Raw genomic sequence first — 12,600 nt, 5'->3', positions numbered from 1 at the left:
TAGTGCCTGGAGCGACGAGCTGGAGCATGAGACCCCTAACATAGACACTGCCGTTCGGAGGACATGAGTAAGGCACTTTAACGAGCGCGAGTATCCCTGCGCAGGCTTGGCGCGCTGCTGATCGACTCAGCAGCAGCGTGTCGCGGGGTTCCCGGCACAGCTCTTGCCCGCTGCAGCTACACGGCTGGTCCGCCAGATCGCGAGGGCGCTTTCCGCAAGAGGCGGCGAGCCAGCGCCATTGCTGCTGCTCCCCGCAGCCGCGCTTGCCAGGCTGCCTTAGACTACCAGCCGGCGAGCCACAGTGTACCGCCCAACAGCTGCGAATAGCGCTAGAGTCGGCGCTGTTTCAGAATCTGGACGGATTGGTGAGCACGTCCGCGTCCCTGGCCACGCAGCAGCCGGCGAACGCCATGTCCTGCCCATTTGCTGGGCGATCTGCCTCTGATGATTCCGCGCTGCTGAAATGATATGCCGGCGCCTATAGGCTCAGCTGCCGAGCTCCCCTGGGTGTCGTCGCCCGCCCAAAGGGGCTTGAGACGTCCCGCACGCCATGCCGCAAGGCACTGAAGAATTATGCCTAGCGTGGCTGGCTGTCAATTTAACGAGAACACCGACTCATCCGCGCGCGCATGGGCTGCCCGCTGCGCATGGCGACGCCGCTGTCTCCATCGTTTGCCGCCCGTCTCTGCGGCTCATTATCCGAGATGTCGTCCGCCCTGATGAACCAAGGCCACCCCTGCCACACGACGCCGTTGCGGGCGGGAGAGCCGCTGGGGCAGCTGCTTTCGCCTGTCGCTCATAGTCATCAGTGCGTGCTGCTTCCCCAACGGGCCTCACCACGAGTCTGCGGCCCATCTCGGCCGGGCTTGCTGCGCCGCCGTGCTTGGACCTGGGTAACAGCGAGCCAACACCCGTGGTCCCACTTGTGCTCTGGGAGACCGGCTCCTTGTTCGGGTCTTCTCTCCGCCGCCTTGGGTCGTCCATCTTTTAGGTGCAGCGCCCTCGTGGGCTTGTAAGACAAACATCGGATGATAGTGGCCCGCTACTAGCATCGGCACTACCTCGTGGCTGCGCCGCCTTCCGCCTGCTTACCCCGTCCGTCCTGTGAGCCAAGGGTTAGCACAAAGAACCGTCCCACGGGGCGGCACGGATAGCCCAGCGCTATACCGCAGGAGCTGAGCCCACAAGTCCACCACCGTATCGCGAACGCCACGGTTGATGACGTCGGAACCATGGACGGACAAGCGCCTACCTACTAGAGCTGAGGTGTTTGCGCACGGTGAGTCTCTTGCGTGCGCTCGGCAGCCATTGGCAATAAATCTAGCCTCGTGGGAAAGCTTGATGAGCACTGTTGCCATTCACGGCGCCTTACACAAGTGTCCGCTCACCAGGCCCTAAGATCTACCCGCTTTATCGCGATTAGTCTAGTACGTCTGACGCAAGACCCCGCGTCACCCGCTCCTTGTCTGACCATCGGACTTGAGATCAAGCGATGAACCTTAAACACTGTCTATCCCAGAGCTATTGACCCCCCTGATTTATGCGATCAGTTGTGTCCTCACTCGGCATGTATAAAACGCTTCTTATAACACAGCCAGGGTGCCTTTAAGCCAGGATACGCTATATGCTTGCTTTGTCAGCTGATCAGAATCGTTATGAGTGGCTACTTCTTTATTTAAGTGTTCAAAGTCAGAGCAATCAATAAGCTTACTTATAAACGAGCATTAAACATTTCTGAAAGGTATAAAAGCATGTCTCTCTCTTACTTTACGTTTAAGGTGGCCACTATGTCCCTACTTGGCCGTTTTAAAATGATGTCCTGGATTATGTGTTTCTCCAAATGACCGGTTAGTGTTTAAATATTTTCCGAGGGCGCCTGTATGCTTAAATACTGAACTATCAAATAAGCATACGTCCAGTTTCAAGACACTCAGATCCCGTATGAATGCCGCATTGTCACTCATGTTACAATTATCGCACCTTGTAGAAATAGCAAGATTGCGTCGTAGCCCTTGGGTCTAGTGTGAGACATCGCATACCAGGCTCAATGCACTTTTATCCACGTACAATCAGGACCATTGTACTCCGAAGTAGACAGGCTTCATTGTTCAGGCAGGCTAGGAAGTGCAGCACATGCCAAATTTTCCGACATCAATCATCTTCATGCAAACCATCAAGCCCAGGAGAGGGAAGCATGTAGGGCAGATTATCGGTGTGATTGGGGAGATCATGATCAAGCAGTGCTTGAATAAGGCGGGAAGTTATCATCGGTAGGCTTGTTGACGGTTGTGTGCGGTGCGGCTGCCAAAAAGGGAAAGACCCTGAAGTGACGGGTGCCTGCTGTTTTTGACAACACCCAGCACGCGTCCTCGCCGTCGCATTCCTTACGCGCCCCAACTTCCTCACAGCACATGCGCTCCAAGCTACTTGTCCACATTGACACGGGCGCTTGTCTGCGCGTCTGACTCACCTTTCACTCTCGGCCTCAACATGGCGACCATGTCAAATGAAAACGACCCTCCCGCCTTGGTGGCTGAGCAGCCGCAGAAGGAAGATGCTGACCTGACCAGCACCGAAGTTGTTGTCTATGAAGAGCCCTCTCTCGAGCTCACTGAATTCGATACCACGCCGGATGTCGCGAAGGCCTACACTGACATCGACGGAAATCTTGCCACGGTGACCGATCTTCTTGCAGAAGCTATCCTCGGTGGTGGATCCTTCACTGGCGATGAGATCAAGGAAATGCTCGACCTCATTCGCAGTCAGTCTGTCGAGTTCTTCGAATTGGCAATGGATGCCAAAGAGCACACCGACAACGTTATCCACGATATCCAGCAGCGCGCTCGTCAGTACATGCAGCAACAAGCCATGTACATCGCGAGTCGAGAGCAGCAGCTCGGTCAGACGATTACCGTTCAGCATAGCACTATCCGTAATCTGCAACAGCAATTCTCCCAGGTCGTTCTGCAGAACGGTCTTCTGCGCGGCGAGAATTGCGGCTTGAACAACCACAACTACGTACTTCGTGAGAAGCTCACAAACGTCGAGAGCTTCGCTACAAACCTACAGAACCAGATGCAATTGATGCAAAAGAACCATTGTGAGGAGTATGAGAAGACCAAGAGCTCCAATGCAGCCCTGAAGAACGAAATGAAGGTGCTGCAAGAGCAGCTTCGTAAGGCATCATCGACGGACTCCAATGCAAACCTGCAGGGCCAGAAGCACTTGTTACAAGAGCAGCACAAGCGCGAGCTTGATGATCTTCATGAGAAGCTCAACAAGGAGAAAAAGGCGTTTGAGCTTGCGAAGAAAGACTTTGCGGGTCACAAGAAGAATTTCGAGGGTGCGAGGAAGGAATACAGGCAGCGTCTGGCTACTGCCGCAAAGACTATCAGCGACATCAAGCAGCGCAACGAGAACCTCAAGAATGATGCCGAGCAGGCGGTGGAAGCTGCCACTAAGAACTTTGATAAGACATGCTTGGTGAGTCATTCCTGCTTTACGAGGTCGGTTCATTGAGTATTTCGGCTAACCAAGTGTGTACAGGCGCTTGAGGATGCAAAGAAGCTTCGCATCGAGAACAAGGCTCTGAAAGATAAGATGAAGGAAAATGAGAGCAACGGTACAGAGCTTGTTATGTCCAAGCTTCGGGAGAAGGATGCGTTGAGGAAGCATAATGCCTTGAACGACAGGAGCCAGGAGCTCAAGAAGACGCTAGAAGCTAAGTGTGATGAGGCTAAGAAGCGCGAGATGGAGGCAATGGCAAAGCGTGATGCTACCTTGGCCAGACTTGAGAAGCTCCAGATGCAGATGCAGGTAGGAAACATGTCACCCACCAAAGACTGTTCGCTACTGACACGGGTCCCAAACAAACAGATGCAGCAGAAGGCGTACGAGGAGCTTAATGTCAAGTACAACGACGTCCAGAAAGACTCAGAGTACTTCGCTCTTCTGGCTCAGGTGCGACACAAGGCAGGGTTCATGATTGCTCAGAGTCGTTACCGCTTACCTTGGTACAGGAGTCGAGCGTGCGCGAACTCGAGGCCCTTGCTGAGCTGAGGCGCCTTTCGCCCAACACGGACGGTGAGGACAAGTAACGGGGTTCCATAATGGGGCACAGACTTCTAGGTGATGGGGTTGGAAAGTGTGCTGGAATAGTGGTCCCTGCTCAGTTGGATGAGGCTCAAAGCGATCATCAGCGGAGCGTTTGCATGTTCATTTCGGCATCCAAGACATGGAAAATGATGCGTGGGCTGACGTAGGTATCGTCATGGGTACAAATTTCGGGAAATTCCTGGGGAAATTTATGAGCATGGATCAGCCCGATGCACGGCGTCAATCTGGAACGGTCCGCATTCAACGTGGTGATGAAGCTCGAAATAGCAAGCGCTAAATGCGGCAGGGATGGCACGCCATAGGGTGACGGTTTGCGCCATTTCTGCAGATTGGGTTGCAGGGACACGCAACACAGTGGCCCGATGGGCGCAGGGTTGCATGGAATGCAGCTGCGCGGTGTGGAGAGCAGGGGTGGAGAAAGCGAGAGGCGGTGGAATTGCGTCGAAGGCCGAGCAGCGGAGTTAACGGGGATGGCGATCTTCAGATCTCCCACTTTCGGGCCACGGCCGGGGCAGGGCTGAGGGCTGGAGAAAGATGACGCAGCGGCAGAACACGAGACGGGCTGATGAACGTGATTTCAGCAAGCGAGGTTCGAGCGAGGCGACGCGGGTGAAGGCTTGGCTCCGCTGGATTGACGCCTGAGGCGCAAAGCCAGCGCTGGTCTGACACACGTGGTGCAGCAGGGCGGAGACAGCCGGAAGAGGCATTTCTTAATAAGCTTAACAAGAAGGTAGGGCGCCACCAAGGCTTCGCCGGAGTGCTGAGTGGTTGGACAAGGCGACCGGTCTGCTCGCCAACCCCCACCGTCGCCGGAGCCGGATGGCGTCGACGACGCGCGTGGCATGCGGGGAGGATTCATCCTTCACCGCATGAGCCGCTGCGCATATTTACGCGCCCCGCGGCCTCCAGACTGCTCATCAGCTCGAGACGCGCGCACTCGCCCTCTCCCTTACGCCTTCCCGAAAGATAACGGAGAGCTTGCAGGCTGCTACTGCTTGCGCCTCAGGATAACCGCCGCCGCCGCGCATTGCAACCATCCGCTCGTATATCGATAGTCTCAACGCTCGGCCCTCTGCCAATCTGTCTCGTGGGGCAGAAGGGGGACGTCTTTCTCTGTTTACGTCTAGCCCTGCCGCCTAGAATCCGCTGATCGCCGCGAGCTAGGCCAGAAGGTATCGCCGAGGAAGGGCACCAGGGAATTCCGAGAAAAGTAGCCATGGCTCCAGGTCGTGACGCTGCCGTTGCAACTGAGGTTCCTCCCGCCGCCGAGACCCAACCTCGTCAATCTTTCCTGCGCGTGCGCACCCAGCTCTGCGAGGACTTGACGCTGCCTGGCCTGCACAAAATGCTCACCGAGGAACAGCGGCCGCTGCTACAAACGCCTGTCAAGGCCCACGACAACTTTCCTGCCTGTATGGTTTTTCTTAATCAGAACACGTACCTTTTTTCTCTCTTCCCACAGCCCTTGGCTCTCTTAAGAGCGCCTTGTGAGAATTAATCCCCCGCAAATATCACCCTCCGCCCCCGCTTCCCCCACCAAAATCAAAGTGTTCTCCCCCGTCAGCTGTATTGTCGTCAAGATTCGGTTCCTCTTTTGAACAAGAAAAAAAAAATGGGTTCGTGCCACTGATTCTCGTGCCTCTTTTGTTTGCTTTCGTGCAAATTTAGCCGCCAATTTCGCGCTCGCTCTCCGCAAAGAAGACAATGCCAGGCAGCACCAGATTCCGCAGACCATCGCGCACCGTGGCTACAAGGCCAAGTTCCCGGAGAACACGATGGGCGCGTTCAAGGGCGCGGTTGAGGTCGGAGCGCACGCTATTGAGACGGATGTGCATCTGACGAAAGATGGCGTTGTGGTTTTGAACCATGTGAGTTTCTTTTAATTTCTTTGGTATTGCCTATCTTCTTTAGTTTGCCTGTTTCTTTTTTTGAATTTCCTTGCATTGTCATAACGGCAGGCGGAGCTGTCTTCATGGCTGAATTTTCGCGCGCACTTTCATTTCGAGGGTTCTGGGGTCATCTTTCAGTCTATTCCTCCTGCTGCTCGAGGCCGGGCTTGAATTTGAGCATGGAATGTGGGTGGTGTGCTGATCTTTCCCTTCTTTCGCGGGATAACAGGATGCATCGTTAGAACGCTGCTTCGGAAAGAAGAAAAAAGTCATCGATTGCGACTGGGAGTACCTGTCGACGCTGCGGACGCTGGCCGAACCGCACGAACCCCTGCCCCGGCTCAGCGATTTGCTCGAGTACATGGCCGAGCCAGGAAATGAGCACGTATGGGTGTTGCTAGACATCAAGGTACGTTCCTGGCCTCCCAATGAGTTCAGGTAACATCAGCAACACGGAGCATGGACTGACATCCGTGGGCTCTACAGAAAGACAATGACCTGGACGACGTCATGCGCCTCATCGCCGAAACCATCGCCTCCGTCCCGCCCTCGCCTTCGAGGCCATGGAATCAGCGCGTGGTGTTGGGCATCTGGGCGGTAAGTTTTCTTCTTTCTCTCTTTTGTTTCAGTATATATATATATATATATATATATTAACCCATCGATCAAACAAAGGCCAACTACCTCCCCTTCGTCTCGACCTACCTCCCAGACTTCCCGCTCACGTACATCTCCTTCTCGCTGCCCTGCGCGTGGTACTTCCTCGCGCACGTGCCGCGCATCTCGTTCAACCTGTACGCGCCCATCCTCGTGGGCCCGCTCGGCGCGGCGTTCCGGCGCAAGGCGCAGGGCGATTCCAGGCCCGTGTTCGCGTGGACGGTCAACAAGGAGCGCATGATGCGGTGGAGCATCGAGAAGGCGCTCGACGGCGTCGTGACGGACGACCCGAAGAAGTTTTTGGAGGAGTGCGAGAGGTGGAAGGGGAGGACGGACCAAGTCGGTGCTGCCAGGAAGAGGATGGATGAGGTGGAGGGGTGGGCGTGGAAAGGGTGGGGCCCGGCGGAGGTGCTGGATCTGTTGAGGGTGCAGCTGTTCGCTCTGGTGTTGACGCCGGTGGTGGTTTGGTGGCTGAGGCCGTGGGGCGCGGTTAGGGAGGTTGGTAAGATGCAGAGGGATGTTTGAGAGGGGGGTTTTGGGATAGATAGATGATGAGATGAGGTAAGAATCGGTGGTTTCTTTGAGCGGTCACTCTGAGTGAGGAAGCAAAGAAAGAGCAGTCCGGATTACATGATCTGAGACTAGGGGTTTGGAGACAGAGGGGGAGAAACCGCTTTGAGCTGGGTATAGGTAGAGCGGAGAGCCGGCTAAGTGAATGAATTTCTCATGTCCACTCGTATGCACAGTACTTCTTCAGCCAAAGGCCGTGACTTATGGTGCGCCCTTTCCCACTGAGTCCCCAGCCAGGGGGGCCCGGAGCGTTACGGTAGTCCAAGTCTGGTTCTTGAGGAAGAGTACAGTGACGCTCCTGCCTCCGAAGGATGCGTTTATCGCTGAGATCTCCTGCCTCGCGGTGCAAAACAATGCTTCACGCTGTCATTGCAACGCTTCCACGTTCCAATGTCAAGTTTCGTATCAAGTGGATGACAATGGACCACTACCCAAGCAACAGATAGGCAAAAAGATGCGGCTGTTACTCTACGCGGGACTCGAACCCGCAGCCTTTAGATTAGAAGTCTAACGCGCTACCATTGCCTATGACGATGTTAGATGATGGTGTTGAGTGAAAAAGGGGGTAATACATACGCCAGTAGAGCCGGTATTGGCGTAATTGGTAATGAGTCAACAGGGTCTAGCTATATATACCGTTAAAAACTACTGCCGACGTTATGTCAACCAGCGGCGTGCAATGGAACGTGGAGGACTATACCAATGTGGTACCCCCCTAAGGGGTCAGCAACGCCGAGGTTCAAATTGTAAAATCACCTAAGATGCCTTCAATCGGTAATTTGAAGATATTTATGGAGACCGAGGAGGCAGCATTTGAACGAGATTGCGTTAGAGGTATTGCAATTTGATACGGAATTTGTTTGAAGTCTGGCCAATAAGGGCCAATAAGTTATCAGCTTGTCTTCCCTTCGGACGTGACTGGCCTCAAAAAAACGCGAGAACCAATCAACTTTTCGCAGTCCCATGATCCTGACACAGAGGAATGTAAAAGGAAATGCAAGGTAGAAATGCAGCCGTAATAGGCAATTGAAAAAGCCGACGCATTGTACGGTATCCCTGTCTGGGCGCATAAACGGATTATTTATTATCCAAACCTCACACCACGCAGACACTACATGTTTTCTCCACAATCTAATCCCGGGATGGTTGCATACCTGGCAACGACTTTGGCCATCAGCTCTGCTGTGTAATGTTTAATGCTTGTATATTTAACAGTGTTGAACGTAAGACCAGGACCTGCCTACTAAAATAAGTTATATAAATACAAAGTAAGAACAAAAAAACCCTCTAAATAATCCTAATCTGCTTCTCATTCCCCGGAAACTGCTGGGCAGCGCGCCATCCACCAGTGAAATGGCCGACCCTCTCAAACGTATCACCCCCTCCGTCCGGGGTCGCCTGCAACACGAGCCCCCAGATACTCCCGCTGGGCAGCAGATTGCCGTGGCGCTTCTGGCTGGTGAAGGTCTGGCAGGTAGCGGCGAGGAGGAGCCACAGCTCGGGACGCTTGGGTGCGGCCGGGCTCAGCGGGGCGCCCATGGCGCCGCTCATGCCGCCGCCGCAGTCGAAGAAGATGCGGCAGTCCTCGGTGGCGTCGTAGGGCAGCATGAGGGCGGCGAGGTCGACGAAGGCGCCCGGACGCAGGCGCGAAAAGGGGGCGCCGGGAACGAGCGGCTCGACGACGCAGCGGAAGTGCGAGATGTGCGACTCGAAGGTGGTGTGGCGGTTGGCCTCGAAGGCGATGGGGCCATCAATGGACATCCACGACCACGAGGGCGCGCGCCAGGTCGGCGGCAGGCTAACACCGCCCGTCGCTTGGGCGCGCTTGGCGTCGACGGTCCAGCACAGCTCGTGCACGAAGTGGCCCTTCCACAGGCCGGCTAGGTAGGCGTCGTTCAGCGCGCGCTGGAAGTAGGCGGCCAGGCCGGCCAGCGCGGGCAGCTTGTCGTCCGGGTACGTGAGGCGGCGGATCGAGTAGTCCTGCACCAGGAATTCCCAGATGCGGTAGAGCTGGTGGGCGCGCGTCTGGGCCCGGCTGAGCTTGCCGCCTTCGCCGGGTGACGAGGGGTCGATGAGGAGGAAGGAAGGCATGGTGGCCGTCACGCCGGGCTGGATGATGCGGCCCGATGGGCATAGGCGCATGGTTATCAGGCCTGCCGAGGCACAGTAGGCGTTCCAGTCGCGGCCCCACGCCTCGCCTGTGAGCGAGTTGTAGACGAGCCCTTTGTCGTGGCAGAAACACTTCCACACGACCGAGTCGTGCGTGTAGATGAGGACGCGCGGCGAGAGCACAACCTCCTGCAGCGTCCAGGCGCGCTCGTACGGCGGTTCTCGCAGCGTGTGGTATTCGTTTCGGGGAAAGTTGTCCTTCTTCGGCGTCAGGAGCATGCTCCCTTTCTCGCCGCTCTCGCAGCGCAACGTCAGCGTCGCCAGCGGGTTCCAGAGGTTGTCTGCCTTCAGAAAACCTTCTCGACAACTCCGCGCCCGCGCCGCCACGATGGTGACGTACGAGTTCTGGAACGTGTTGTGCATGCGCGCCATCTCGTGCTCGCGGTCGTCCTCGTCATCCTGGATGATACACAACGCATCTATCCAGATGTACTTCAGGTCCAGCCACCGCGCCGTTTTGACGGCGTCCAGAAACATCCAGGGAAGCTTGGTGATGGCTATGTCGTCCATGTGCTGCGCCACGTTGCTCTTCGTCGTCTGCAGTGGCTCTGCGTCGCCGCAGCAATAACTTAGTGCAGCATACGCGGCATGGGCCTTGCCTCCGGTGTTGATCAGGCGCAATTTTTGAGGCGCTCCGGAAACGTCGATTAGCCGGGTCGGCACCGTCGGATTCAGAGCGCAGCAATGAGCCGCATCTTTCTCAGGGAGCCGCTCATCGCACGACTTGACCCAGCCTTGGATCATCTGAAAGATAGTCCGTGTGCCCCTGTCCGACTTTTGCTTCCGGACAGGCAACGCCACGTTCAGTTTCGCATCTTCAATAGAAAGTGCATGTGGTACACTAATGGTTTGTACTTCGCCCAGAGGATCGCCTGGCCCAGTTCGTCAGCCAAGTAGCAGGTGTAGAATGAAGGTTGGCGCACCATCGAGAGTTCCTACGTCGAACTCTAGTGTCCGAGAGAAGACGGTGTCGAGCCGGGACACCTGCAGGACAGGCTTGATGATCTTGGTGTCGTTTTGCAATCTCTTCTCAAAAGAGAACTGGAAATGGATCTCCTCGTTGTCCTGCTCGTCTTCCTCTCTGCGCTTCTCGTCATCCTCAACTTGGGCCTTTTTCTGGTCCGCTTCCAATACCGTGATAAACAGTAGCCGACATAGTTTGCACCCGGCCCGCGCCGATCTCTCCAGAATAACACGCGCTACAGAGTGTCTGACCCCGCTAAAGCTGGAGCAGAGCAGCGCCCACGGCGAGTACCGGCCCTGGTTATGCGTGAAGATCCTGGAACAGAGTATGCAGGATTGCCTTGATGTTGGACTCATAATCCGAACGAGTGGTGGCTAGGATATAGAAGGGAAAGTGTGAGATCAGGCTTCAATAGGAGAAACTATGGTTAGTATCGAAGGGGGAGGCCGCGCGCCTTAGCCGAGAGCTCGGGCCAATCAGAGGCTCCATCCCTTCCCAAAATGAACACGCTATTACGCACGGAAGACGTTAACAGGCAGGAAATAATATAAGACATCGGCGACGGCGCAGAATGGCCGGCTACGCAACTATCTCATACAGTCAATAGCAGCAAAGCATTTGGGATCCTTATTGTCCGCCGCCAGATGTTCTACATATTTAAAATCGCAATGCCGAAATATACCCGCTCTCTACTACCACAAATGCTCTTTCCCTTCTGCGACCAGGGTCTTGTTCAAACAAACCTTAATACTTGAGAATAAACAGCTCACTACAGTCGTCGCTGGCTAGCGTGAATCAGCTTTCCTTTGTATAGAAAGCTTATCAACTCCCCAAGGAAGCAGATCCCAGCGGGGTTGACCTATCACATTGGCACAGTCATCCTTTCTTCTGGATCCTTGCTATTCTCCAGGTTTGTGTTCGAATGAAGCGTGAATTCCAAGTGTGATTTGTGGAGAAATTGCAATGCTGTGTATCAAGGGACCACAACCCTGGGATCTTCGCTCTCGTCTGACATATATGCGATGATCATGCACACCACGGCCATGGTAGTCTAGGCCTGTCTGGGTAAACAAGTGGCTCCAGGAAGCTGAGAATTACTTTATTAGGCAATACCAAGACTTGAAACGCCGTCAAGAATTGAATGCTGGCAACCGGATGTGAACCAGAGAGCCGCTGGTCGGGAATTTGGTTGCAAGGGCAGCATGGGGCGCGCTTAAGTCCGAGCCGAGCCCCATTTATCTGCTGAACGCGTGGACGTCACAAGGTTGGAGAACCTATCATGCCCAGACATGGAATTCTAGCCCCCAAATCATTGCGGACCATCCGCTCGAAATAGAAATCCATAGAGTGCCACATGCAGGCATCTTACGAAGGATCGTTGATCGGATGTTGGTCTCAGGTACACCGCCAACGAGTGTTTTAACACTGCTCTACCTCCTCTCGACTCCACTCGAGCCCCCAACAAAACTCCTCGAGCCCGGCTACAGACACAATCCTTGTCTGAACTCCAATCGCCATGACTTGCTACTACCCGGACGGAAACACTATCTCAGATGACGTGCCATGCGATTCCAGTGCCGAGCAGTCAGCATGCTGCGGCTCGGGGGCAACCTGCATGATGAACGGCCTCTGTTTGAATTACGGACTTTTCTCTCGCGGCTCCTGCACCGACTCGTCATGGAAAAGTGATGCCTGCCCACAACAGTGTACAGACTGTAAGAACAGCATCATTTCCTGCACACGCCTTTCTTTTTGCTGACCGTGCGGCTCCCCCCAGACAATCCCTCCGAGGGCGCCGGAATCAAACTCTGCACCCGCGCCTCAAACGGCGCCTCGACATGGACCTGCGGTAGCCAAGACTGCGACACGGCCGAAACTTTCAAGATCACCGCCAACTTCACCCCCATGGTCGAAACTGCCACCTGCGACAACACGACTTCTTCCAATGCGACGTCGTCAGGCTCGGGCGGAGGCTTCTCGAGCGGACAGATGGCCGGTGTGGGTGCGGGCATAGGAGTGCCGCTGCTGCTCGCCTTCCTGGTCACGCTCTTCCTGCTGCTGGGCGAGAAACGGAAGAGGAGGAGCCCGATGATGGATGGCCAGGTCCAGCAGCATGCTGCCATGTTCGAACCCATGAGACACCACCAACAACCGCCGCCGGCTTGGAACAACGTGGAACTCGACACTGCAGGCGAAAGGCAAGAGCTACCCGTCGATAATCCGAAGCGTGTATGA

At 55.2% G+C, this 12,600-nt stretch overlaps 4 protein-coding genes across 4 annotated transcripts; 3 read left to right on the top strand and 1 right to left on the bottom strand.

Annotated features, from left to right (window-relative positions):
• Window positions 1–2,490: 2,490 nt before the first annotated feature.
• LTHEOB_5826 (Glycosyl transferase) lies at window positions 2,491–4,097 on the top strand (the record flags this gene model as incomplete). Its single annotated transcript, XM_035515014.1, has 4 exons — window positions 2,491–3,483; window positions 3,547–3,816; window positions 3,877–3,960; window positions 4,020–4,097. The coding sequence occupies 4 exons, from the start codon at window positions 2,491–2,493 to the stop codon at window positions 4,095–4,097; spliced, it is 1,425 nt and encodes a 474-aa protein (XP_035373518.1).
• Window positions 4,098–5,728: 1,631 nt separating this feature from the next.
• Window positions 5,729–7,187, top strand: LTHEOB_5825 (Glycerophosphoryl diester phosphodiesterase; the record flags this gene model as incomplete). Its single annotated transcript, XM_035515013.1, has 5 exons — window positions 5,729–5,732; window positions 5,785–5,984; window positions 6,235–6,414; window positions 6,492–6,602; window positions 6,681–7,187. 5 exons carry the CDS (start codon window positions 5,729–5,731, stop codon window positions 7,185–7,187), a joined length of 1,002 nt encoding a protein of 333 aa, XP_035373517.1.
• A 1,332-nt stretch (window positions 7,188–8,519) lies between these two features.
• On the bottom strand, window positions 8,520–10,721 carry LTHEOB_5824 (Het-domain-containing protein; the record flags this gene model as incomplete). Its single annotated transcript, XM_035515012.1, has 2 exons — window positions 8,520–10,273; window positions 10,325–10,721. The coding sequence occupies 2 exons, from the start codon at window positions 10,719–10,721 to the stop codon at window positions 8,520–8,522; spliced, it is 2,151 nt and encodes a 716-aa protein (XP_035373516.1).
• A 1,160-nt stretch (window positions 10,722–11,881) lies between these two features.
• Window positions 11,882–12,600, top strand: LTHEOB_5823 (uncharacterized protein; the record flags this gene model as incomplete). The annotated part of the gene is made up of 2 exons (XM_035515011.1): window positions 11,882–12,080; window positions 12,143–12,600. The coding sequence occupies 2 exons, from the start codon at window positions 11,882–11,884 to the stop codon at window positions 12,598–12,600; spliced, it is 657 nt and encodes a 218-aa protein (XP_035373515.1).

Source organism: Lasiodiplodia theobromae, assembly GCF_012971845.1.
Source record: "Lasiodiplodia theobromae strain AM2As chromosome Unknown scaffold_16, whole genome shotgun sequence".
NCBI classification, from domain to species: Eukaryota; Fungi; Ascomycota; class Dothideomycetes; order Botryosphaeriales; family Botryosphaeriaceae; genus Lasiodiplodia; species Lasiodiplodia theobromae.
Note: the sequence above shows the minus strand (reverse complement) of the source record. Positions and strands in the feature narration are given on the sequence as shown.